At 39.1% G+C, this 27,642-nt stretch overlaps 1 protein-coding gene across 1 annotated transcript in view; it reads right to left on the reverse strand.

Annotated features, from left to right (window-relative positions):
• STAC (SH3 and cysteine rich domain) overlaps positions 1 to 26,455 on the reverse strand; it is a 69,319-nt gene extending 42,864 nt beyond the window's left edge. The window contains exons 1-2 of the mRNA XM_065753386.1: positions 25,779 to 26,455; positions 3,450 to 3,726 (exon numbers count right to left, since the gene is read on the reverse strand). Coding sequence (XP_065609458.1) covers positions 3,450 to 3,726; positions 25,779 to 25,895 — 394 coding nt within the window. The 5' untranslated portion in view covers positions 25,896 to 26,455. The remainder of the gene's footprint in view (positions 1 to 3,449; positions 3,727 to 25,778) is intronic.
• Between the last annotated feature and the right edge of the window lie 1,187 nt (positions 26,456 to 27,642).

Here is a 27,642-nt window from a genome sequence, read left to right on the forward strand (position 1 = left end):
TTGCTTCATTTTCTTCTCAGTGATAGAAAATTAACAAACCAGCGTCTTCTAAATAATGACCTAGTGATATGTTACATGGGATACGTTGATTTTCAAAATTTTCCCTTGATGGAATATTATAATCATAATAAAAACAGTAATAGCAAAAAAAAAAATAAAATTAGGAGCAAGAACAGCAAATCAAAGAGTTTCTAAGAGCTGTGCTGTGTGAAGATGTTCATGAACGGACATAACAGGAAAATATGTAACCCATTACAGAGCTGAATCCTCAGTCCTAACCCTACCACTGCCTAGAGCTCACAGCCGCAGAAGTAGGGTAATACAGAGTGCTATAAGAGTGAGTGACAGAAGAGAGTACTTTCCAACATATTATTGATTTGCCCTGAGACTATGTGAAGCATTACTATTGACTTGAGTATCAGAACTGGAGATTGTATCATGCTATCATCTAACAGTGCTGGAAGGCCCCATTAACAAATGGATGATCCATACACTTCATAGTGCTGCTTTGGATCTGAAATTATCTTGTATATTTTATTAGGCAGAAAATTACCGCCTCTATGTCAAATTTTTCTTTTCTTTACAGAGCTGGAACTTGAGCTGCAGTCTAGTACAGATAGTGGGAACACAGTTAGTCCTGTCTTTAATGTAAGGTAAAAAGCACAATATTAATTAATATTGCTTTTTGTTTTCTTGAGAATGAACCAGTACACAAGAGTTTATGAGCAAATTTGTATTATAATCATCCTAGTAAACATCTTCTTTTGAGTGCTGAAAGCTATTACATGCATTTGGCCTTCATCTATCTTATGACTGTACTTCAGTCAAATGAACAAACAGGAACACATGCTGCATCCCAATGGCAAAATTTGGCACCTGATGCCTAACAACCAAGGAGAGATGGTGCATATATTTTTTGTAGGAAGATAACATTTCACGCTCCTTTGTTTAAATTTTGCTGCCACTGAAAAGCGCAGCACAGGGATCCTGCTGCCTCTGTTTCAAGTGTCCTGTTCATGCTGAAGCTACAGACAGGCTCTGACATCCCAGCAAGTCTGAAGCGTATGCTGCATGCTCATGCCATGCACAGTTCATCATGCTGCCCCACACCAAACAAAGCTGCTCAGTTTGTGAATTGGAGAACCATTTAAGGTGAACCTGGAATCACTCTTGGTGGCAAAATTGAAACCATCTAAAGTCAAGCTGGGATTTTCCTGGACTCTTTCCCCCAGCCTTCAAAACATGTATCTAGCCTTTGCCTTTACTCTCATCAATAAGGAATTTAAAGCCAGAGACACATTACTCTCAAATGTCACTGCCCTTGAAAAATGCAAATAGAGGGAACAAACAGATTCTGTGTTGCAAGCGTAAATGCAAGGTTCCTCCAAAGAAATGACTTTTTTTACCATCTGTCTGTGGAAGAAGGCTTGACATTATTTCCTGAGAAGTTGCCTGCTTTGCTTCACCAACCCCATGACCAACAGTTGCACAACGTATGTGGATTAATGGAGCTACAAACAGCAACATCCAAATCTCCCATGCTGCTTAAAATGCAATACAGAGAAACCAGGCATGACTGTAGTAAGGATAAAAGAACATTATGGAAATAGAGTAGGCTTTTGTCTATGAGAATAAGGGCATCCTGACTCCAATGCATTATAAGGTAAAATTCTTAACATCTTTTCTTCTCTGCTGTATCTTCAAGGAAAGATATGCTACAGGAGGTCAGAGAAATTTACCTGACTCAGCCTGCCACTAGACAAAGTAGGTCACATTAGCTTCTTCAGCAATTACAAAAGGCTTTGCTCTCTAATTAAGAGGATAAGAAAGGGAACAGCAAAAAGAAGCCCTCAAAGGATATAAAAGAAAAGAAAAAAATCAGAAGGCTGGTAGGGTTAAAGCTGATGTTCTGAAGCTTAATAGATGTGCTTCAGGACTTTTCAACCCCAGGCAGGACATAGAGAACCTAGCAAGGAAGAACGGCAGAAATGTTTATGAACTGGAGTTGCTCTCTGCAAAGTTTGCTGCCAGTAATAATCTGTCTTGTGCAGCAGTGTTTTGGAACAGTTTTGCTGAGTTGCACAGATTTGTGATCATATTAATCTCCATACAATTTTCATGAGAAGTTGCCAGAAATGAAAAGCACTTGTAGTTGCAGTATATGTTTGTGAAACTGAGGTATGATAGAACATCCATCCACATTAGAGAAGGAGACAAGTTCTGGGCCTGCTTCCATACAAGAAGCTATTTTGTCTGCCTATCTTCCAGCCATCCTTTCAGTCTCTGGAATGTGCAGTTACCCGGTATTGATGCTTTTCTCATTCTCTCTTTGACTTGTTCTACTGCTTAAAACGGAAGAAACAAATGCCTGAAATCAAAACTCCTATTTCCCTGACTTTAGTATAACTGGGGGGGGGGGGGGGGGGGGTGAAATCAAGACTCGTGTTTAATTATTTAATTTAAAGAAGCAGGATTATATTGCATTGGATTTACTGAATAGCAGCTCCTACAGCTTCCCATAGTGGTGACCTCACATGTTGTACACCTTCAGCTACCTGCCAGCAATTCTTTCCTGACTACCTATATAGCACCACAGATAATCTGCTGTGCAAAGGGTGTTTTTTTTTAGATCTGCTCCGTATTAAAAATTACTTTATGAGCAGAGCTCAGCATGCCATTGCTCTTTGGATGCTAGAGAGAATAATAAATGATTAGTTTCATCCTCTATTTCTGTCAGTCAATTATTCCATGGCAGAAACTTATACAGGCACGGACAGTTCCAGAGATGAAGAAGGGAGTTCCTTCAAAGGTTTCTGGAGATCCAGAGAATAGCTAGAAGAGAGACACCTAAATCAACAATCCCAAGAAACACTGTAGTGTGAATTCAGTTGTTATTTGTTCAGTTGACCTACTCTGCCAAAGCATGTGTTCTGAACAGCCAACATGCACACACAAGTGGCTCAGAGCCTACCACCTTGCAGATGATACTTCTTGCTCAGATGTCAACTGGGGTAGATGGGCATCATCACATATTTAATGGGAAACAACAGCGCTAAAGGGTTGGTGCAGTCATAAAGAACAAGAGAGTTAGAATTACTGCTGTATAAAAGAGAAAGAATAGCAGACACAAATTTGCAAGATGGATTTCGGTGTTTCTAGCATAATATATAACAAGGTGTGCACTTAGTGCTCAATATAACCTGAATGAGCACAGAATTTAACCCTGGCAGAAACCCTCACCTGTTATTTATGATAACTATATGTATCACCAAGGAAAGAGAACCACGAGAGAATACAGATTTTTGTATTAGTTCACAGCAGATGTGACTTAAATGCAGACACTTGCATGAGATCTCTCAATTGGACGTCTGGGATCATGTAAGTTATGGAAAGTCATCTTGCACACTCTAACAAGGATGCCCACAGGGAGTCTGAAAAGTGTTTCTTACCAACAATCATGTGGTTGCAGACATCACAGAAGGTGGGCTTTTTGAAGATGTGCTCCTGGAAGATGTGAGTCTTGTTGTTTTCTGGCAGCTGTTGGGTTCTGGTGGGTGAGGATGCCTGGCTCTCTGAGCTGGGAAGCTGCCCTGTGCTCGTGCTCACCTCTGGCATCAAGTCCACTTGCAGCTTCACATCACTGTTAGTCCTCTGGAAGAAATTGTCTGCACTTTTACTCCTTAAGCTCTTGGTCTTGAAAGAGAGTGATCGTTTCAGTTTCTGCAACTGCAACAAAGAAGCCAATTACAATTAGTACCTCTTCCTCTTCAACAACAAGTGAAGCTCTTGGTTTTGGCATCTGCCGCTGCTGCTAAGAAAGCAGCAGACAACCTCCTGTTCCCTGGGCACCTAGGACACATTAGCAAACCTGGAGTCACCTGAGTAATAAAACTGACTCTAGAATTTAACTAGCAATTTCAAAACAAGCAAACAAAAAAACACAGCTCCCCACTCAAAAATAAACCACTCTGCATATATTTTCTGATGTGGTAATAAACTTTATAGCCCTAAGAAATGCTATTTATCTTTTCTTTCATGTATGACAACCAAGAGATATTGCAGAGATCTGCACACATACTCCCTTGGAGAATATATCCTTTCCATTCAAGCATGAGAAAAGTTAGAGCATTGCATGGCCTTCAGCAGCCTGTAAAGCCATTTCAGGAACAGATGTTAAATGGCATTACAAGAAAAGTGAATTCAGAAAATAAAATTGGTATAATTAAATGTCTTGGATTTGGCAGAAACAGAGACATTACGCAGTTTTGACTGAGAAACACTCACTTGATTTTTTAGAAAGGAAAAAAAATAGTTAACTGCATAGTTAACTAGTCAACTGGTAGTTAATGCATTAATTAATACTAATTAACAGGCATTCATATAATTTCTTATAAATTGTATTGTGCATTCATCGTCAGAATATTAAGCATCACAATAAGGCATACTTAACTCAAATTTACACTACGTTTCTTTATACATAAAGTGTCTTGTACCTTAACAGAGCTTGTCTCATCCTTCCCCCCAAAAGAGTTTTATCTAAGGCTGGGAAGGTCATGAGGTGATCCACATAAGGTATCAGCATATCAACCACATCAATTTACACTTTTGTCAACTCCAGTAACCCATGAGTAGAGTCTGGGTAAAAGGAAAGCTTCCTGGGAAAACCAGCTTTGCATCCACCTTGTGTTTGCTGTCTCTGAAGTATAACACCTCCATCCCACCTTTTTCCTCAGCATTAAACCAACCATCACAGAATCATTTCAATCACTGCTGCAATTTTCTGGGCAAACGTGATGTAACATCTGATATTTTCCATTCCTCGTTGGCCGGCTGTGGCAAAACAGCGGGAATGGTTTATATTAGAAGTTGTTTATGTTAGAAACAGCGATGATTGGGAATCATAATTCACACTGATATAAAGGGAAGTGTTCACGTGCTTTCCCAAAAAAAGCATGGGACTGTCACACTGACATAGTGGCCCCCTGGGTACTTGCTCTTTCCAGTTTCTCTTTGTGATACATCCATTTTCTTTACAATGCAGCCAAAAGCACACTGTGGGACAAGAGCCTGCAGGCATCCTGAGGGGAAGCCACTCTTACCACTTCTACACGTAGGCAACTTGCCCTTGAAGAAGGGAGATACACCAACTCTCATCCCACCCTGCTCAACACCTAACTCACCACTTCTGGTGATGTTTGTGTTTGCTACATGGAAAGTTTCCCAATGAAGCCAGAGAAACCTTCTGCTTCCTGAGCTGTTTCTCTACAATGAATTTGGGAGCCAGGGAGCTCAGAGCTAGGGGCCCATCTCACATCTCTCTCTGGGCACAACAGGCAGAGTCCTGGAACCAAAGGAAATAAATTCCTACCAGTTTGCCAGAAATTCTCAGTGGGGAGATGCCTGAAGAAAAGTAAGTAAGCAAATAAATGCCAATTTTGAGGCAAGAGTAACTTCTGTTTTCTGAACCTCATTCAGCTGAAGGATAAGTAGAGGACTTACTGAGCCTGAAAACCACCTTATAACAACATCAACAAAATGTGAAATTATTTCTCTCCTGCTTAGATGTTAAGCCACTGGCACCCAAAATCAGCGGTTACTAAGTGCTGAAACTATTTCATCTTCTCAGTGACAGACAGAAACTTGCCTCCTTGCTACCAAAGTGCTTCCCACCAAAGTCAGACCTAATCAGTGCAGCAAAACACAGAATTACACCACCACAAGGTGACTGAAATGGCATTCATTATTGATTTGCCATCCGTTTCTATAGTGTCACACGAAGTTAATTAAATTTCAAAATACTGCTTCTGCCACAGAAAGAAGACTAAGCTCTGCAATACAGTATTTGTTTTATCATGAATCAACTGTCTTTTAAGCTCAGCAGTGCGGTATGTTTCAAAGAGTTCTCCTTTTACTACCTTCATTGCATTCTCCTGTGCACAGTCATTTGCCAGTCTAGAGATTTTCCAGCACTCTTTTCTTCCCTGGGCAGAAAAGTCAGTAGATTTCCAAAGAGGGGTAGTACAACATTCAGGCCATGCATATCCAAACCTAGGCATGCTCACTCAGGTGAGTGTGCAGTTGAGCATACTCTACAAATCTACAGCTACATCATTCAGAACAGAACACAGATATTCAGGAACAAATCTATCATATTATATCTATAGACTTGGCAGGCATCTCTTCATGAGGTAATAATCCTGAGCACTACCCTGTGTTAAAATCATTTTCAAGATGAGGTGGGCATCCTTGCTGTTACTCAAATGCAGAATTCTCATTTTGAAGTCTGCTATGGCCAGGCCCATTCTGTAACTGGAAGATTTTAAAAGCAAATGCTGGCTTATAACTGGCCTGGTTTTGATCCGCCATAAACTGATTTAATGTACTTGCAATGCTACTCTTAAGGGAGAAGCTGTGGAATTCAACTGGAATCAACTCTGTCAATAGAGAGAGAAGTATGCAAATTTTAGTATTATTAATTTCCTTCTGCAGAGTTAATTTAGTCCAAAGTTAAGTCATAGACAGAAACACTACTGAACACTGGAAAAAGGTGAGACTGTGATTGCTCAGTATTTGACACTACTTCAACACTTTCATGTGATATCATGAACAAAATCATGGAGTAAACAAAAACCTAAACCGCTAAAAGGCAGTAAGAAACATACCAGAGATAATTCTCCTAGGCCTTTCACATTTTCTGCTCTGCAAGGAAGGTTACAAATTAGCTTTTCTTTAAATTAATAAGTAAGTAAGTAAGATAACATTACAGTTTCTATAAGCACAAGAGCTTTTCTAGAATTATGATAGGATCATCAGACTTCACAATAGCAACCCTACACAAACATGAACCTTCGCTATCAAATTCAAGATGTTCTGGTCGGTTGGAAGTAGATGGGGAAAAAAGTTTGGTTAAAAGCTTTTTATTGGTCACACAACTAATATATTAAACTTGAGGACAAGGAAGAGATAAGTGAAATAGATAAACCCTGGACTTTATTAAACTTTTTAAAGCACTATCCAGCACAATCTCCATCTTCTTCAGAGTTATTGAATGCTTACGCCTCAAGGAATCCGGAAGCCCCGATGAACCACAGCTTATCAACACCTCCTCTGCTTCTGATTTCCCTTTACTACAGCTCCTCAGCTGCTATAACCAGAAAGCAGCAGGCAGCAGAAGGAGAGCTACTGAAATTCATCCCTAGAGTTAACGGCTGCCACTGATATCGATGTGAATGGGAGTTGCACCTGCCCTTGCTAAGACTTTATCTTATACGGAAGGCACACAACTCTTCTACAATTTCGATTTAAGAACTGAGGTGAAGATGGGATGATATCAATGATTTGAACTGCTTTATAATCACTAACTTCACAATTAGAAAAGCTAAACATGCAATTTCCAATTGTTCACTCTGCAAAAAATAATTTGTTTGGGCTCCTAACCACTCCCCTGATCTCTAGAAGCTTTTTTTCCCAAGCCTCTCTGGCTCTGTCTACAGCTGCAGACAAGGTAGCTCAGTAGGAGCAGATCTGCAGAATGAAATGGAGGGTGTTGAAATGCACACAGTATGCAAACATTTCATGGCACAGAGTACTCTGAACAAGAGCAGCCCATTAGCCTTTATGTGCATTAAGTGCACCCCTGGAATGCAAGAAAAACCCCAAGAGATGCAAGCAGTGCTCAGTGAGGCAACTGAGAGGTTTGCTTTGAAACTGCACTCACAAACCAAATTAAAATGCTAAGGTGGGTTTCCTCTCAGTCGTCACCGGTCCTCTAGAAAAACTTTTCCATCATACCTTCTTACCATTCAAAGCTCAGAGAAAGCCCCACTCCCTCCACATGAGTGCTTCACTCCTCTTTCAGAAGCAATCTCCTTAGTGATCTGAAGGTGAATGGTAGTTAACTGGAAGGACAAGCAGTTTGATTATATTGTGTTTGCTTGGACCATCAGCTTTGGCATTCAGAGCAACCCCGTTGGGAGTTATTTACTTCCCAACAGGCTTAATCTTGCTCCCTGTTCAGCCACTGCTAGCCATCCTTGGCACCATTAGAGGCTCCTGGATGGCATGGGGCCAAAAAGAAGGTTGTTTTCATAAATTTCCACACTTAACTTTATCTTCCACAACACAAGAGCAAATGAACCAAGCTTATCAACTGTCCTTTACTGACAGACTACATGACAAAATACTGATTTTCAGATGCCAGCTGTGCTATTGTGCCAGTAAAAACAAAAAACAAAAAAGTGATTGCTTGCTCTTTTCTCTCCCTTTCTTCACACTAGTGTTAGCAACATCATTAGATGGATTACAAGTAACACAAGGCATTAATGGCATTGCGATGAAACCTTAAGACAATTTGATTGCTGCAATTCTTATAAAATGTACCTAATTTGTTTAGCTATGGAGACTATAAGTGCTGTCAGTGGTTTTCCCTCACTGCTGTAAGATAAACAAACACCTTCTATAAGGAATTGTTTCTTCTTTCTTTCAGATTCTAAAAACAACTTTCCAAATTACTTGACTCTCAAGTTATTATAAATGAAGGCCCTCAACATGCAGAATTGTCTTACAGATTAACTAGAGATCACGTCAGGTGCATTACCAAAAGGGACTCAAAACAAAAGTCTTTCAAAAAAGGGAAAGAACAGCAGTGTTGACAAATGAAATCTATTCTACCAAGCACAGTCCATTTTCTGGGCCAAGGAGCATTCAGTTTGTACCAGCAACCCCCCTGAACATACTTCAGATGTTAAATGGGTTTGTTGAAGGACAAGATGTTAGCAGGGTGTCAGCTAGTCTGGAGGTATTGCTGGGCTTCAGCACGCTGCATTGATTAGAGCAAACTAGGAACCTCCTCCAACAGAAAATGCTGCTTTGGTTGGAATGAAGGCTCTCTAATTTCTTCTTGAAATTGAGGGACGCAAAAGGAAGTGATTTTTGGGCACAGATGAGAGTGGGATTGTTGTGTTCTTCTTTAGTTTTGATTAAAAATTGCACTGCCTTGGCATTTTAATGAGCAAAATAAGTTTATGACATGTCCAAAGCCAGTATGCAGTTTTATAAATAATGTTTGCCTGTTGATGAGAGAAATACCATGTCTTATAGAATTAACAAGATAAAAGGATATTTCAAACATTTAAGGGGTTGGTATTGTTTTTTGGCAAAGTATCCGCGATAAAATTTGTAAGCAAAGCTGATCCCTTTTCTATCTTCTCCTTTCTAAATAATAAATAGTACAAATGCACTGCTAGTACAAATTGAATTAGCTAAACTGACTTCAATCGCTGCCAATTTATAGTTTGAGAATCTAGCTCTATCATGTATTCACAAATACTGCCCTAGACAGCTTTCTTAGAAGCTTTTAATCCTTTTAATCCACTACAGACAAAGAGAGAATGCTTATCACTGCACGGTCTGCTACATATTTGTGTTTTTTTTTCCCAAAGAGATGCAAAAAAATACGTCTGTTACTGCTGTAAAAAAAATAATAATAATTATCTGTCTACTAGAATATTGTATGGGACTACTCAAAGGGAATTTTTTTTCTGTAATACCTAATAATAATAATACTGATTTATTGGGTACCTCCAACCACTCTGGTTGGCTACTGTTGCTCTGACCATCATTCTTACATTACCCTTCCTTAACTTCGCTGTTTTTGAAACCCACCCAATGATCCTCAAACCAATTTAGGATATAAACCTTTCCATGCAAGACTCTTACTGTGATTTTGTTTGACATACAGAGTCCTAACTACAATTAAATGCTCTGATTGGCACATCAGAGCGTAACAACAAAAATTCCTGAAAGAGCCTCAGGGATTTTTTTTCAAAGCATGCAATCTGAAGAGATGCTCAGTTGTCACTGTTCCCACAAATGTCACTGTGAATCACACGTTCTCAGCCCTCTACTGATGTACAACATCCCTGGCAGCTGTGTGTTTGCATATCTAATTGGCAGACCTCTAAATTATCAAGAGGTACAGTCTGCACCTGCAGCCAAACACTGTTTGCTTAGTAGATTTGTCCCTTCTATACAACTCTCCGGTCTTTTTAAACCATCCTGAAAACTTAAACCTGATCTCAATAATTCCTTCTGCTATTGGGCCAAAAACTTACAGTTTGAGGTTCATTTCCTAACATTGCAAAGAACCAGAACTAGCAAATATATGAAACAAATGTGAAATAAAATGCCTGACAATATGAAATGGTTTGCCTTTTGCTCCAAATTCCTTTACATAGCCTTGAAATTCAGCATAGAGTGTGACAGGACAAAGTACTGCCTTCCAAGGAGTGGCAGATTTGAGGAAACACAATTTATAAACTACAATAGTAATTTCCATCAAATTTCAAGTAATTTTTTTCTGTGTGTGTTCATTAAATTCAGAGTAGTCTACTTAATCTTAAGGCATACAAAGAGTAAACTCTATGTACAATATTCTGCAATACCCTGAGCTCGTATTAACTTCACTGCCAAATATATTTTCATACTAGCTTCAAAAGACTCACTGTCCTTTAAACATTTTAAAACAGCTTGTAAAAAGGAGGCAACATATGCAAAATAAATATAACAATATTTGTATGCATGTGAAAATTAGAAAATTAATTTTTTAATCAAACACCAAGCAATTTTTTCTCCCCGAGAACAGCAACATTAAACACATTTATTTAGCTAAAACTCTCAAATGTTCCCTTTAAATTTTTTTTCTGTTGAGTTTTCAAGCAGCATTATTTTGATGCACTCATTTTTTCTTTTAATCTAGCTACACTAGAATCAGTAATCTAGAAAGAAAAGATTGTATATTACACTTCTGTTTCTGTGAGATTTTGTCTCCATTAGTATTGTTTCAAGTATCACAACAAGTCAAGTTTGGGAAAAATGGCTGTGAAAAGAGTGGATGTTTTATCAATGTGTATGCGTCACTCAGTCATGGTTTGTATTAAACCTGCCTCCAGCAGAGAGGAAGACCAGTGAATCTTTCTCAAATCTGCAGCATTTAAAGCTATCAGTTTACAAGAACATCTTTCAGAGAATCTTATCATCCAAATTATGAAAGTCAGATTAAGAGCCCCAAAGTCAGGTATGTTTAGTTCACCGTTTAGCTCAATGATCATCAGTTCTTCCTTTAAGAACTCATGCACAGATCAAAACATGTTACAGATCAAACCAAATAACACTTCATCCATTCCCAAAACATGTTGATTACTGTTTTGTTGAGACTGGAAAACACTTTGCCCCTTCTCTTGCCTCACCTAGCAAAGAGGAGATACTTCTCTCCGAAGAGGAAAGCATGACTATAAATTCTGTATTTAATCACAGGAATATATTCTCCCTTCCACCAAACAGCTGTTCCAACATGGGTGGCATGAGTTGTGGAAGATCTCATATAATTCAGGTTATGAGATGTGGCTAGTGGAATAACTGGCTACAATCTTCTCTGCGGCTCCTCTCTTCATGGCCAGGCAATTTAATCTCCAGTCTTTCCTCATGGAGCTCGCAGACAAGATCACAATGCAAGCAAAGAGATGATGAAGAACAGTCCTTTCATTTATTTAAAATCCCCTTCTAACTTACACTTTCAAAATGGATGTGTTTACTACATTTTGGTTTGTACCCTGGGTTTCTCTTCAAGTATCTGATTGCTATGCAGCTGGTCATCTCCATACTTTGTCTCCATTAGGATGAAGTGCACATGTAGTTATCTCATAACTTTTGACATAAGAGGAAGTTAAGACTGTTGTCTCTGAGGTCCCATCCAGAAATCCTGCATTTTGCTGCTATATTTGGATATCTCTTTTCCATTTCACCTTGTAAACGGAACAGTGATTTCCCTTTGGTAACTCCTGACATACTCTTGTGATAATATTTGCAGCAGTGGAAATGGCACAATGAATTTTGGAGATTAAAAGGCTGGATTTCAGAGTAATGTAAATCCAGGCAGCCCTGCTGAGGTGAATGAAGCTACACTGCATGCACCTGCTGAGAGTCTGCAATAATAATAATAAGGACTGAGTTTTGATTCCTTTTCTTCTCACAAACAATCTGCAATGAACATGATTGTGAATGTAGGATTAATCATCTATGACTGTGCTTCATATCTGTCCACCTATGAAGCATGCGTCATTATTTTCCACTGTTGTTCTTTTGAGAAATTAAAGCTCAGTGTGACCTACTTAGATCTTCTTAAAAAAAAGACAACTTCTGCTAAGAAGTGCTGATCTACCTATGGTAATAATTTCCAATAATTCATTTTGCTCATTTGTTTGTCTTTTTTTCTTTTTTTTCTTTTTTTTTTAAACAAAGCTTTTCAGACGTTCAGCAAAAACAGACACTACTTTAAATGGTAGTATGACTCTTGAAACAAACATGGAAATACATCTGGCAGGGAGGCTGACAGTAATCGAGAGGGCAAATTAACATCAGAACCAGATCCCACATACCATAAAATCACATTTGTATTGTCCACAGAAAGGAGGATGAGATCAACTGGGAGCTGTGATAGTTAATATTTTAGTGTTTCCACTCCTCCTTCTGGGGTTCCAAAATTAGGCTGTTAAAATTGCTTCACGCTGAAAGCATATAAGTGCTCAGCTCTACAACAAAGTTGTTGTCACTGAGCCAAATACTAAGGTCTTTGCTCACTCCTAACTCCTGCTGACTTCAGTGAACATGGTTCCCAAGTAGAGGTTGGGGATCTGGCTGAACTATTGTTTTGCTTTTTTGAAATGAAACTTTTTTTTTACTGTTTTACTTTGCACATAAAGAGCAAAGGATTACTGCACACAGCATGAATAGCCAGTTTAATATATGTGGCATCATGTTATCTACAGACTTAATTCATCCTTCCTATTTTTGAAACCTTATTGGTCAATCTCTTCTCCACAACCAAATACAGACAGACCCTGCCACTTGCTTTTGTTTCTCCTATACATTTGTTTCAAATGTGTACTTAGTGTGACTTTATTCTGTCCAGAGTTCTTTAACTACTGTGCTTCAGGTCTAACATGATCTGATCACAGAAAGAACAGAACCATAATGCCAGGATTCAGTTGCTATATGGCCTACTAGCTTAAAAAAAAAAAGCATCCCAACACACATAAACAAAGCTATTTTGGCTTATTTGATCCCATAGGCTTTTGCACCTCCTTCTTTGCTGTCAGTCCACAGATTCACATCTGAATTATACAACTTGTTCCCATTTTTCCATTTCATACTCTTCTCAGTGGGAAGACTATGCCTTACAGAATATTAGCAGTGTTTGTTGGCTCATTTTCAGGTTTTTTTCACAGCCTCCTTCCCCTCCGAGTGTTTATTTTTACAACCTGGTAGCAAATTTTCTGCCTCCTGTCTTCTTTTTATCCCTCCCAGAGCCTGACACTCTCTCATCCTTTAAATGCTTGCTCTGGAGACCGTGATGCAGGGTTACATTGGCAATGTCTGTTCTGAAGCCCAGCAGGACCCCTGCTGTCCTGATGTGCAGACACATCACTGCCCTAGAACCACTTGACCTGTAGCCCTGGATGTGGGGAAGAGCCAACAGCGCAGGTCAAGCAAAGCCAGTTAATGCCACTGGGTTTCTTGTTGCTCCACCCAGGGCCCAAATGTGCTTCTTTCATCTTGTTTTTCCAGCTATAGAGTCCTACAGCAGCTACCAGATACGTGGCAAATACCGTAATTTATAAATCAAAATCTTTTTCCACCTTGATAATATCTTTCTTGCTTCCTATACATCTAATTATGTTACAGTCAACCATAGCAGAGATTTGTTTACATCCAGATCCAGTCCTGATCTGGCAATTTACATCTATAGGTCTTCTCATAATGCAACTTGGGTCATGTACTTAAAACTTTCCAACACTTCTATTCCAGTCATTTTCTAATTTTCAAACAGTACTTAAAAATCATTTGAAGGAAAATTACTCCTGTATTACTCAGTTTTCAATGAACCTGTTAGTAGTACATAAAGTTTCCATCTAAGTCTGTCCTTTGTCTTACTGTCATTTCAAGTAAGTGATGCTCAGCAAAACCACATTCAATGTCTTACATTAAGAATAAACCAAATCTCCTCATGAAGAATTTAATTTGATGATAATGATGTTGGTGTATATATGGAATTACAGTTACTTGGTACTTTATGGAGGTAATATAGGTAATATAGTAAATATATATATATGGAGATGTTAATTGACAAGTTATGTTTGAGATTTATTGTAAATCTTTTACTCCTTTTACTTCAGGCTAATCTGTTTGGGTGTTTTTTTTTTTTTTGTACTTTTTCTAAATCTCCAAGCTGCTGAACATCTTTAGCCAGCTATTGTTTCAAGATCAACCCTGCAAAACAAAAACATTTTATTTTTATCCCCACCAGCTGCAAAACTTTCCTCCTCAAATTATCTCTATCAAAGTCTCAAGACTCCACTGTGTTTTTACACTGAGATATCTAGCTTCAAAAAAAAAAAATAGTTATGTACAGAAAAGAGAGAAAAGACACCAACAGATTTTACAGAAATTGTTTATATGATAGGAAAGTGAGGGATTTCAAATGAGTAGAACACTGTGTTTTCTGACAGAAATAACGACAGTGACTTCAGTGGGGTTGCGTGAAGGATTCAGGCAGGCAAGAGAGCAGAGGGAAAGAAGAGGAAAGGAAAGTCAAGTGAGGACAGAGTGTAATCTGAAAAACATGAGTATGAATCCTGTGTAAGAGTGGTTATTTCCATGAAATATATCACTTTGGTTCGTCTACTGTCAGAGTAGCTACAATTCTTGGTTATCAGCAGAGTGGCACTGATTCATAAGGAGTGTGACACATTATATCAAATATCAGAGCCTGAAGAGTAACCCACCACTGCTGAATTGAAGAGCAAGCATGCTGATAACTTCTAAGATTTATACATGTTCTTTTCTCATCAACTGATTTTTTTATATACAGCAGTGACTCTGAGTATGACTGCGCTGGAGGGCTGATAACTCACGGAATGGAGATCTTTTTCTGGAACTGAGCATCTGGTAGTAAAGGCCAAATGGTGTTACCTCACTTGCTACTTCAGGAATATTGTATTTATTGCAATGTGTTCCCTACAGAGTCAGAAAAAGCAGGCTGTTTTTCTCATCTTGTTTAAAAAGTATCTGTCTTTTTTTTTTTCCCTCTGGCCTGAGAGGATACTTCTCATGGTCACCATCTCTTCACAGCTGAATTCTCCTCAGAAATTTTAGGTTTGGCTTTCATTTTTCTAAAAATCTTTGTAAAATGGTTTTACTTCATCTACATTCTAGCAGGTTTCAAGTAGGTTTGTTATAGCTGTTGGAATTAATTTTAGATTTGATAATCTTCAGAGATTCATTTGTCCAGTGCATTCTTCTTAGATGTCAGGTGGGAAACAAAAAATGCAGCCAAGGGCAGAATAGGAGTGCAAGGTTGTATGTAGGAACCTATGCTGCTATGGATGCAGGCAACAGAGTTGATGAGGGATCTCCTGAGTTACATTACTACCCACTTAGATAGGAGACTAAGACAAGGGGAGATTAAGAGGGTTTCATTTCTTCTGCATAAGGAATGTTTTCCGTTACCTCATTGTCTGAGATATAAATTTATGTATAGTTTCCCCGTGTATACATTTTGTAGAAAGTACAATGTTACACTGAGAAAGAAATAGGCACCCACACGCAAAGCACAGACGTTACAATGCCAGACGACACAGGGAAACTAAAATGCAACTGGAAGAACTTATTTGTGAATAAAACAAGCACAGACTGGATATGGATAAAAAGGAAAGTGCCAACAGTAGGGTTTGCATCTTTTCAAGAGTACTTACAGCACAAGTGCCAGCATCCACATGGTATTCCTTAAAGTTCCCTTCCCTAACAGAAGAACCACCATCTATTTTCTTAACAGGCATGTTTGAAAATGGCTAACCTTGGACACCTGGAAATTTTGCCTCTGAAGACAAATCTTGCATTATGTCAGAGAGCCTCGTCCTGGATTAAAGCATTTGCGTGAGAAAAGGAGCAGAGAGAGAAGCACTGAAATGCACAGAGTGAACAAGGTAGCAAAAACAGTTAAGCGCTCATCTGGATCTTTTGGATGGCCATGAGAATGAAGTTCATTTGTCATTATGACTAACTACAGGAGATAGATCTAACTGCTGTGCACCTGCCAAAGACTGTACTTCATGAAACGGGTACATGATTGATCTTGTAGCTAGAGTTTAATAGCAGTGTTTCATATCTTGAAGCCTGGACAGGCTCACATTTTTTTTTCTTTTTGTCATAGGTGCGTAACTTTCCACTACAGGACTGGCTGCAAAACAGCAATTCCACATAGCAAAGAAATTCTAATTCTGAATGACTTTGTTTCATCCAGACATAAAAAATAAAATAAAATAAAATAAAAATAAAACCAAACAACAACAACAACAAAAAAAAAACCCCACAACTGCAGTCTTTCAAAATGTCTTTGAGAAGACTGTGGGCAGAAAAGTAAACTTTCAGGGAAGGAAACAATTGCCCAGTTTTTGTCTGTAAGGTTCAAGAACCTTGATTTGACAGATTCAAAGAGGTGTTCACCCTACTTAAATTCAAGCTCTTAACTCAGCAGTAGCTGTGTACTGTAGTAAAAGGAAAGTGATTTCCTCTCAAAGAGGCTAATTTAGAACACATTAGACTGCCTTTTGCTTTAAATTACACGTTTGATAAAACTGCTTTAGTCTGTGTCTGTTCCTAATGTAGGGATACTAAACTACTAACTGCCAAAAGTTGGTCTCTGAGTACAGGTGAAGTTGGTCTCTGAGTACAGGTATGAATTAACCTATGATTTTCCTCCTCTTTTGACTAGAAATTTCATCATGTAATGAGGGAAAGGTTCCTCAATAAGGTTTACATGCTTAGTGAGTAATTCTCCAAAACCAAAGGTTTTGACCAAAAAGAGAAGAGCACTTGACAAACACTCAATTGAAATGTTCACTACCAGACATATTTGGCATATCATCACAAGTCACATTATCATAGAATTGTAGAATGGTCTGGGTTGGAAGGGACCTTTGAGATCACCTAACTCCAACCTCTCTGTTAGAAGCAGGATTTTCAGTCTCTCAGCTCAGTCTCGAGATATTTTGGTTTTCAGAATCATTACCAGAGCATTTAAACTTGCAGGAGAAACACTGGCAAATCAATAAAAAATATTACACCTACACATGTGGTATTTGAGGAGATGACTTCTATGCTTCATGTCAGGAAGCTGACTTGGACTATAAAATCTGGTTCCTCTCTGCTGTGCATAACTAATTTTTGTAAAACTCAAATGAAGTTAAACATCAGTGGTAATGGAGATGTGAGTGCACTCTAAAATCATTAACTATATTTGCTATAATAAGCTGTCAGGATGACTTTGGTCTCTCAGCTATGCCTCTGAAATTCTTACTCTGAGAAATGAGATATATACATATATATATATATTCTAAATAATGATTTTAGTGGCTTTGTGAACACCAGTTTGTAGTATTTTGCTCCTTTCTGAATCAAACCTAATCATCAGTTACTGTAGGTCAGATGCATTTTGCTTTTCTATTCAGAACACTAGACTGCTCAAATGATCTTAATAAAGCAGTGCATGCATGGCATTTCAATAAGGCTTTTAAATGGCACTCAGAAATGAAGCATATTATGTCTCAAGAAAAGAATAGCATTCAAGCAATCACTGTTACTCACCTAAAGGACTCTTGTCTGCAAATCCATATTGAACTTGCAGCATTGTGCAGTTGGGAATCACCCTTCTCTCACAATTATTAACTGATTGATGCAACTGCGAATTGCGCAGGACTGAATACAATGTCAAGCATATTCAACTCGTGCATTTACTACTGAAAATTCAGTCCTCTGCCTGACAAATATGGGGGAAAAATATCAAATATGAGATTAATGCAATCTTCTACCCATCGTGAGCATACAGTAATGGCTCAGGTAGGCAACAAGAAAAATACTGTCCATAGGACTATAAGAAACAATAGCTTGGAATCAAGTGGTTATAATTTACTTCAATTTAAATTAAATTAACTGTGAGGGAAACAATGAACTTCTAAGCAAAGTTTGGGACTTCAAAAGGATAGTCTTTGACGTGTTACATTCTCTTAAAGAAATTTGAAGCCTTCAGCACTCTCAGCTCCCTAAGGATTTATTTTACACCATATCACATCCTGGAATGTGACACAGAAGGACCCAAGCTATTGTCTGTCTGAACTAGTATGTCCATCAGAAGCAGTATGAAGGTCCTAGCAGTGGTCTAGAAAGCAGCATAGCTATGTTAGCAGGTTGCTGCATTTCTACTAATGAGTGAAGGCTGTCAGCAAGTACTGAGAGCTGATGAGCCCCCATGGCTCATGGTTATGGAATGGCCTTGACCTTTGTTAGCCATGATGTATCAGGTTAGAGACATGCTTCACTGAAAAAGGAGATCAAATAGAAACCATCAGATACTTGGATGTGCTTGGTTGTGCAAGAGGCATGAAATTTCTTCAAAGAAAATATGTTAATAATACCTGGAATATGAAACAATAAGGAATAAAAACATCTCGTGGATGTGTGTTCCTGGAAAACTGCTTGAAAATAGCTCTCAGAAAGGAAAATGGGAAAAATTAAGAGTCCACAAAAAAAAATGGTGAGGAGTTGAGCAAGAGAACGAAAAGGAATAAAAAAGAAAACTGGTATGCAAATAAAATTTGAACGTTCAAGCTGAGCTGCTGAGGTTTAAGCATGTTAATTGCCAAGAAAAGCTGAGATAATCCTTGCAAAAGGTATTTAAGGAAATGTCAAAGGATTGATGCAGACTGGGGAATGGAAAAGAAGAAACACACTATGGAACAGCAAAGATGGGATAAAATGTAGACTCAGAATTTATCAAATGCTTCATCTCACTTTCTTCCCAGAACAATGATCTTTGGGTAAAGTAACAGGAATAATAGGAAAGAGTTTGCAGAAAGGGATGGCATGACATCAAAGAAGCAGTTCAATATACCTGCTGTGGTGAGAAGAAGAAAACTCTCTATTACAAAATTTAAAACTTTGCAAGTCTAGGACCAAGTTTTCTTAATAAATTTTATCAGGCCAGAAATGATACAGTAAAATAGACATCTATTTCAAGAGGGGGGGGGGGGGGGAGATCTAACTTCAACAGCACAACTGTCAACAAAAAACTCGATCGTCTTAGACTAGTTAACTACCTTGGACAAGATGAAAAATTTTCTAGTCAAAGAAAATTAGGTAGGCCAAAGAAGACTCTGTCTGTTTCAATGTGCTATCAATTAGGAACTATTAGTCTAGACATAAAAGAATGGAAGTAGCAGAGAAATTTTAAGATGTGAAGGAAAGTGAGTCAAGTGTATGAGGATTTCTGCTGAAAGAAGTACTAGCTTGAAGGAAGATTAGTGGAGTTCTTCAAACATTTTAGGGCCAATCTTGCTTCTGTATTTTCATTACTGAATGTGATGCAAAGATCAGGTGTGTCATAAGGCCATTTCCTTATTGAAATGCTGAAGGCACTGTTAAAACCAGAAAGGCTTGTGGCTTGAGGGATGGAGTTACAGAAATACAATGGTGATCAACAATGCAAATGCATGCTTAAGCACTTGAGATGTGATCCAAATCACTCCGGATGAAGACGGACAAATCTACCCTAATAATTGGAAATCTTTGAATAGAAACAGAATCATGACCACAGATTGACTGAAGAGTGTCTAGAGCACACAAACAGGATGTAGTGACAACCTTAAAAAGCATAAGAAGCAGGTTTTCTGGGCAAGTTAATGATGTATTAGTGAATACTTTGCACAGAGTCGGTCGATGTTTTTCAAGAAAGCTTATTAAAAACTGAAACAGTTTCACAGATTTGCCATTAGAATGAGATGAAGAATTGAGAGTTTATATTATATCAGCCTGCCTGTTTAGTCTAGAAAATAAAAGGCTCGGGAAGAATATAGAAGTCTACTCCCAAATAACGGAGACCCACACTAAGAATGGTAAAGACCTGTTTGAACTAAAATAGTACTATCAAAAGTACAATGGCACACAAGCTTTTCAGAGATAAAGTTAGGCTGCAACTAGAAGGAAAGAGAGAACAGAGGGCATCCCTTAGCCATTAGAGCATCCAGGTGTTGAAAGAGCCCTTCTAATGGAGTAGCAATAAATTCTGAGGATTACTTTAACTAAAAGAGTACAGGATAACAGGCTGTGATGGTAGAGAACAATTTCATTTGTTTCAGTGAAAATTTTCACTTTGAGTAAATTCTTTTGTTTTTAATTATTTTTTTATTTTTATTTTTACCATGCCAGACTTGAATCAAGTCATCTTTACTTGCCGAAAGATAGTAGACATTTTCTTCACTTTGGCAAAGTAGGAAGTGCAGATAGAAGAGAACGAAGTGATCACATTTCTGTTTTGCCTTAGATATCTCAATGCACCTAAGAAATAATCTGACATATATATCAAAGCAAAAACAATAGCAGAGTGTTTTAATTGGAAGAGTAAGAAAGAGAGAAATACAAAATAAATGTAAACAGAAGAACTCAGCTCAAGAAAATATCAATAGAGCTCCACTTTCTTACTGTAGGGGAAATCCTCTAGTCCCTTAAACTGCTACAGAAAGTAGCATCTTAAAAAATACTCAAGCACATTTATTTCCCTTAGTCTTACTTCATAGTAGTACTCACCATTTTATGCAGAGGCATATGGGTAAGATTAAGGAGAACCCTTCCACAGAATTTTTTTAAGCTTTGGTATTCCTTTGAAGACTGCAGCAGTAGTTTATGTGCTGGGCATTTAGCAGTAGTGTGGAGGGTGAAACACTAACTGTACACCATACTCCCTGCCTCTTTTAAATATTCATTGATGAGTAACCATCTATAGAACCTCATAAAGAATTAACTCTTTAAATGGGGAAGATCTCTGCAGAAGTGCATAGCACAGATCCTATGTGATTTAAATCCCACACAATCGTATTAAAATCCAAAGAGTTTCAAGCTGTTTACGTTGTTTACTATTTAATGATAGTTCACTAATATTAACACCTGGTTTAGAAACCCAATGCAAGCAATATTACTCTACTAGACTAACAGGCAGGACAAAGTAAATTCAACTGTCTCAACTGATTTGGGGATAAAAGTAAATTACATTAACATCTTGAACCTCAATGCTGAATCATTTTCTCAGTTTACTTTTTTTTCAACAACTTCCATCTTATGCATTATATAGCAGGTTAGCTAGTGTTTGAACAATTGTTCTACATCTTTTGAACTGACATTTCTGAATTTAAATGTAATAGTATGCATTTCCCTGAATACTGGCTAACGAATAGTATGTGTGTGGAAGTGCCAAACTAAGAAACTCATTTATTTTGCAAAATAAATATTCCAAATGTCATATTTATGTAGAGGACTAGTTTCTATTTTTTTTTTTCATTTTCTGTTCAACTTACCTACCTGACCTGAGAGTAAGTAATTTGTTAGGCCAATGAAATTATTGCTGTGAAGCGATTACACCAAAGATGCCTGACTGCAGTACATCATAATTATACCTGAACTATTAAAAAAGTAGATGGAAATGGGCAAAGCTGTGAATGAATATTTCGCCTTCATAGATATTCACTGTTATCTATAAATAAGTAACTTTTACATGAGAGATTGCTTCTAGTGACAAGGGTCAAGGCTTAACACTCCTAGAGCGCAGGCAAGAATCTGACAAGTGTTTTACATACTTGAAACAACGCACTAATAATGTGAAGACCAGTGCTGACCAACCGTGCAGGTACTAGCTTAAACATCACAGATTCTCAAGCTCCCTTAAAACTTAAAAATGGGAAAGGCATTTTCTAAGATATAGTCGACTGTCTATGAACATCCCCAGTCATTATTCACAATACAGCAATAATGACTTGACTCAAACCTAGACAGAAATCAGCAGATGGTCTCTTTCCTCTTCATATAGATGTGCAAGTGAAATATAAAAAGGATAAAGCTAAAGGAGGTATGTGCCAATTATGCCAAAACATATAGAAATATTGTCAGATGTGACAATATTTTCTTTAGACTCACAGTGCCAAAAATTTTAGGGTTTTTTTTTGTATTAAATTCAAGGTACATTTATACATAAGAGACATCAGAAATATCATTTGATTGCTGCCACCACATTTCTGCCTCTGTTCCTAAATTAGTAGTTGTTGTACAAGTGTGTAGTGTGTTGTTAACTGCTACCAACAGGAAGAGATCCTTCCTTAGGATTCATTAGCTAATGAATTCCTCCCTCGTTGAGTTGAAAATATAGAAAATTCTTTCACAAGTTGGCTATTTGCCTTTTTAGAAGTCAGATGTGAAGGACCTAAGCAGGTAGAAGGCATGATTACAAGCAGATGCATGTAACACAATTAGCAGCTATATACATTTATATGGTACTCTCATAAAGTTATTCTCCTAATATACTTCAAGTATCCACTTAAGTCATACCCAGATGCGAAGTAAATGTTTTCAAGAGCCAACAGATTAATAAGTTAATTATTACGATTTCCAGCATTCTTAACCATTCAAGCTGTAGGGTATTTAGCACAATAGCAGTACATGTAGTGCTACAGGATGACCCAGTTACAGTGTTCACTACCCTTTGGATATCTGTTTGAAGTTGTATTAACAAGACATTACAATGGGAGTACTACATGTAAAGTATGTGAGGACACACAGTCCGAAAGACACATTCACCGCATACAGTACTATACCTACTACATTTCAAAGTAGTAGAACATTTACATTTACTACTTAGAACATGTCAGTGGGTTTGCTTGTAGAGACCAAGCAATGAGGTGTAATTGAAAGAGCATTTGAATTTCCTCATTCTGAGCAGCTCTGCTGAAGTTCTGGAGTGAAGGCGCTCATGATGGGGAAGACATGCACAAGAGGATGGCCTTCCAGCTTTCAGTGTCTGTGTGTGCTCACCAGTAAATACGCTCTTAATCCATAGGAAAATGTGGTGGTAAATTTTAGCATTTATTACAAGCAAGCTGGTTTCCTGAGGCAAGGGTGTGTGCATTCAAGTCATTCTTCCAAGTTTTAGGTACTTTTTAACAGCCTAAAGTTCTGCCTCTCAAACTCATGCTATCAGGAATTGCAGTATCTCCTGTGTCATCTTCTGAGTATAGCCTGGAGTGTGCTAGATAAAACCCTTTTTCTGGACTTTGTTACTATAAGGGACTATGTGTCACAGTCTATGATTACAAAAGAATGGAAGCAATCTTGCTTCACTAGCTCTACATTAGTTTTTCAAAATTGTCATTCTGCTGAAATGTTTTCAAATGCATTTTGAAGGTTGCTATTATCCATGTGGTTTCTGTTTCTATATTTGGAGTCATAACAGTGTTTTACCTCAGAAACAAGCTACTGTGGAGTAATTAGACCCTGCACAAACTGTTCTGCAGTAACTGCAGAAGACATGAACTTGTTAACTTAGTCAACAGAAGGTACCTGAAGAAAGCTAAGCCCTCTTTGATTGACAAGACCGCACCCTAGGCAGAGGATACTGTGGGATTAAAGCTAGTGCACAGGCCATTGGCACACACTGACATATACCTTTGTCAGAGTCTTTGGCTTCTGAAGCACATAAACTCTCTTAATAAAAAAAATCATGAAATCATTGACAATTTTTCCATCCTTCTGTTTACTAGGACAAAAAATCTTATTAACCTCGTGATCAGAAGGCTCTTTTGACTCCATTTATTGAAATGACAACGTGGTACATTTTCTGATCTTATTTGCAGTTCTAAAACGAGAATACACAGATTACATGTTCACTTAAAATATCTGTATGCAAGTGATGGCATCAACTGCACAGTCACGGCTTTTGCCTATTGCAGTGTATCACTTCTAATGCTCACAAGACTGGAAAAATTGATGATGGTAATGTTTGATTAGAAACTGCTTAGTAGTCTTTTCACTCTCTGGCTAGATGTGTCTAACTCCTGCTGTCATCCTTCTGAGCGCGTACATAAGGAGTAAGAAGGATCCCTATATGCAGCACTCTGCTTTTCTTGGTTAGGATTCCTGTCTGTCTGCTCATTTTGGGAAACAGTGCTCTGTGACCAAGTGGGAAAATCCCTCATGTGAGCAGCACCTTAGCTCTGTAACCACTTACTTGTCTGTGGCTGGAAGGAGGGAGCACTCATCCCACCCTGTCCAAACAGTCCAGCACATCGTGAGGACCTAGTGCTGGCAGTGCAGTGAAGGCTCCAGTTCCTCCTGGGACCACACTGTGGGGCTGAGCTCCTCACTGGACCAATACCAGCTCAGTAATTCTGGGGAAAGGCTCCACGTGGGAGGATTTAGGGACCTATCATCCGGATCCTTTTAGAATCTAGAACCAATAACCCATTTACTTTTTCCCCTCCTCAGTAGGGAGACTGCAGCAGTGTCCCAGTAGTGCTGAATGTGTACAGTGAACAGTGTGAACAGGGAATTATACGGCTGCTGTGATAACTCTTTTCTTTTACAGTGGTTGTTTTACATAGGGGATACCTTAGTTCTCCTCCTTAGAGTACAGCATTTTTTAAAAAAATCCCAAAGCCTATGTCAGAATTCTACCCACACAGACTCTTGTGACTTGCACTCTGGAAACCTAGTTTTAACTGCAGAATAACATAGCAGCTTTCATACACTATACCAGACAGCCGGTGCCTTTAGACTCAGGCCAACATGGACCTTCCCAGGCAGGCAGATGTTCTGCTCACATGGTATTTTCCAAAGCTCTACCCAGCTGAAAGCTCCAAGTGATGAAGATCTCCCTATTTTCATACATTTACCCAGCACACAGCATCACTGTGGAAATCTAAAGAAAGATCTGGCATGTGCTATCATGATATCAGTCATAAGTAAGTAGCAGAGGATCAGTAAAATCACATTATCCAAGAAAGCTGCAGAGAACATTCATTATCTAAGGACACTACATTCCTTCTGTCACTACTCCATCTTCCAAGTCGCATACTGGCAGGCAGAAAAACTTTTTATGTACTAGTCAATTAAAAATTTAGGGGTTGTGCCATTTGAGCTGGATGTTGGTTTACAGGAAGGTAAACTGAACCACATTTAGTAATCAATAAATAAAAGGCTGGGAAAAAAAGTCCTTTTCTGGGTAGTGTACATAAGGATTCTTGCGCCAAAGCTATCACTTATATCTCATTTCAACTACTGGCTCATTAAATAGTGAAAGTTCACTGATGGCTCTGCTAGAGTAGGTGAGGCAAGTGGAACATCTAAAGTCTTCCACCAAAATTATCCTCTCTGGACACATGAGAAAATAAATAATTCCAGCCACAAACAAAAACTCTGTAAGTGATCTGATGCTTGATGTGAAAATAGCTAAAATCACCTGTTGGCAATGATCCCCTCTCTGACCCCTATTCTTCCTCCAGGTCCCTAGAGTAATAAGGAGGTAACAAAACAAACCAAATTGCCAAAACCTAACCATCTCAAAGGGGAAGTGCTCCCCAGTTCAGACCCCTGAGCCTCCAGGGTGACAGGGAGAATTCAGAAATAGGAATGTCAGAGCAGGCACTGCAATAGGAGGTGGCTCACAGCACTCCACTGCTGATCCTGCCACAGAGCTTCAAATACAAATCAGAGCAGCATATCTTTATTTCCCATTTTTTTCAAAACAAAGGAAGGGGGGGTTGGGGGGGGGGTTATCTTTTCAATTAAAAAAAAAAAAAAGGAGAAGAAATAAAAGAAATAAAAGAAAAAAATAAGAGAGATGTAAGTACCTTAGATTCCTGGCTGGTGGTTGATGCTGGAGATGGGGGCTGCTCTGTGCTCTCCACTTCATTCTCTTTCTCCACACTGTCCACGCTGACTTCAGTCATGCTGCTCGGAGGAATCATTCTCCCTCTCAGACACTGCTAGTATCAGGAAAAAGGGCTACAGTCCTTTCTTGCTTTTTCTCATTTAATGTCCTCTTTCTTCTCTGCTCTTCTCGAGCAAATGAACTCTGACCACTCAGTTTCAGTACATTTGCAGGACTAGAATTCTCTGGATTTTCTTTTTCTTTTCTTTTTTTTTTCCTTCTTCTCCTCCTCCTCCCCTTCTTTCCTCCCTCCTCCCTCCCCTCCCCTATGTGGTTCTGCTGCGCGGGGAGCGAGTTATCGACGGCTCCGTAGGGCAGTTGTGCGCCTGCTTCTCCGTTTTCCCCGATCCTTCTCTCCTCCTGAAGCCCGGAGGCGAGGAGCAGAGTCGTGACCATCAGCCCGCAATCAGCTGGGAGTGAGGCAAAGCAGAAAGCCCCAGCCACACGCACGCAGGGCACTGGAGGGAGGAGTTGTATTTCTAATGCTGTGAATAGCTTTGGGGAGCATGTGCTGTCATAGTAGTGTAAGAAAGTAATGCGTGCATGCACGCACATGTACAGAGGCATGCAGCGTGCATGAGGTTTGGGAGCGTTTTGCCTTTTAATCAGGCTGAGGAAGGCAGAGTTTGAAGGGCAGCTTTATATTCTTATAGGTCTGGTGATTTCCTGAAGAAGGACTCCATGGGAAAAGCAACGCTCTCCTTACTTTGTCCAAGAGAAGATTATTAAAAATCCTAGCTGCTGATGTCTCTGAAACACCCACCCTGCCTTACACCCCAGAGCAACAGGACAGAGACAGGGAGGGGCACCTGTGGCTCTTGAGTGCTTTTTACCCCTCCTAGGCAGGGGACCCCGGCTCTGAGCCATGCACATGCAGTCGGGGTTTGCCGGAGCTCCCGGCACTGCGCAGATCCGTACCTGTAGGTTGTCATAGTAATAACGCTCAGTCGGGCTGCGGTGGGAAAGCTGCCGGCATCCCCAGGCGCCGTCTCTCCCAAGGACGCAGTGCCCAAAGTCACTCTTGTGGCTGCGGTAGCCCTGGCAGAAGGACGGCATGACTTTGCTGGCAGGCTCAGCACTCGCCTCTGGTGTAAATCAGCTGCAGAGGTACCTGTATGCACTCCTCCCTGCTGACTTCAGGTCTGCGTGGTGAAAGGTTGAATGGATGTGCTCCCCCAACACATGGATGCGCTCCCCCAACACATGGATGCTTTGCAGAGTGGGATACGCTCCATTCGGCGTGGGGAGATGTGTCAATATTTCAATGGAAGAAAAAATGATAAAAGCAACACCAGTGCATTTCCAGTTATCAGCACTTACATCCCATAAAGGAAGAAGAAAAAAAATGTTGCTTTTTCCTGGAGGTCCATGTAAAGGTGTTGGGAGGTGATGTGCTGACTTCTGAGCCAGAAAGGAGCCAAGAGAAGGTACCAGATTCACTTTGGTCCTACCCCTTAGAAACATGCTTGCTACCTGGGGCTGCCCTGTAATGACCTGCTCTGCCCCAAATGATCTGTGGGTGAAAGCAAAGCAGGTTTTCGAGACACCAGGGGTTGCACAGATGAAAGCCAGAGCAAAAAGTGCCTTGCAGCCTCAATATTCTTTTTACTATGCTGAAATCTGGGAAAAACTATACTTTTCTTTGAATCTCCGGTGAATTTCCAGTATCAGCAGTTAAAGAATAATAAAAAAAAAAGCATTTTTTCTTTGAAATAGAGCATATTAGACACTGAAATCTTTAGCAGACAATAAAGATGAAATGCTGCAATGCTATTTGTACCACC

The sequence above is a fragment of the Cyrtonyx montezumae genome, unplaced genomic scaffold, assembly GCF_038088225.1.
Source record: "Cyrtonyx montezumae isolate F1298 unplaced genomic scaffold, pur_monq_1.0 scaffold_8, whole genome shotgun sequence".
Lineage (NCBI taxonomy): Eukaryota > Metazoa > Chordata > Aves > Galliformes > Odontophoridae > Cyrtonyx > Cyrtonyx montezumae.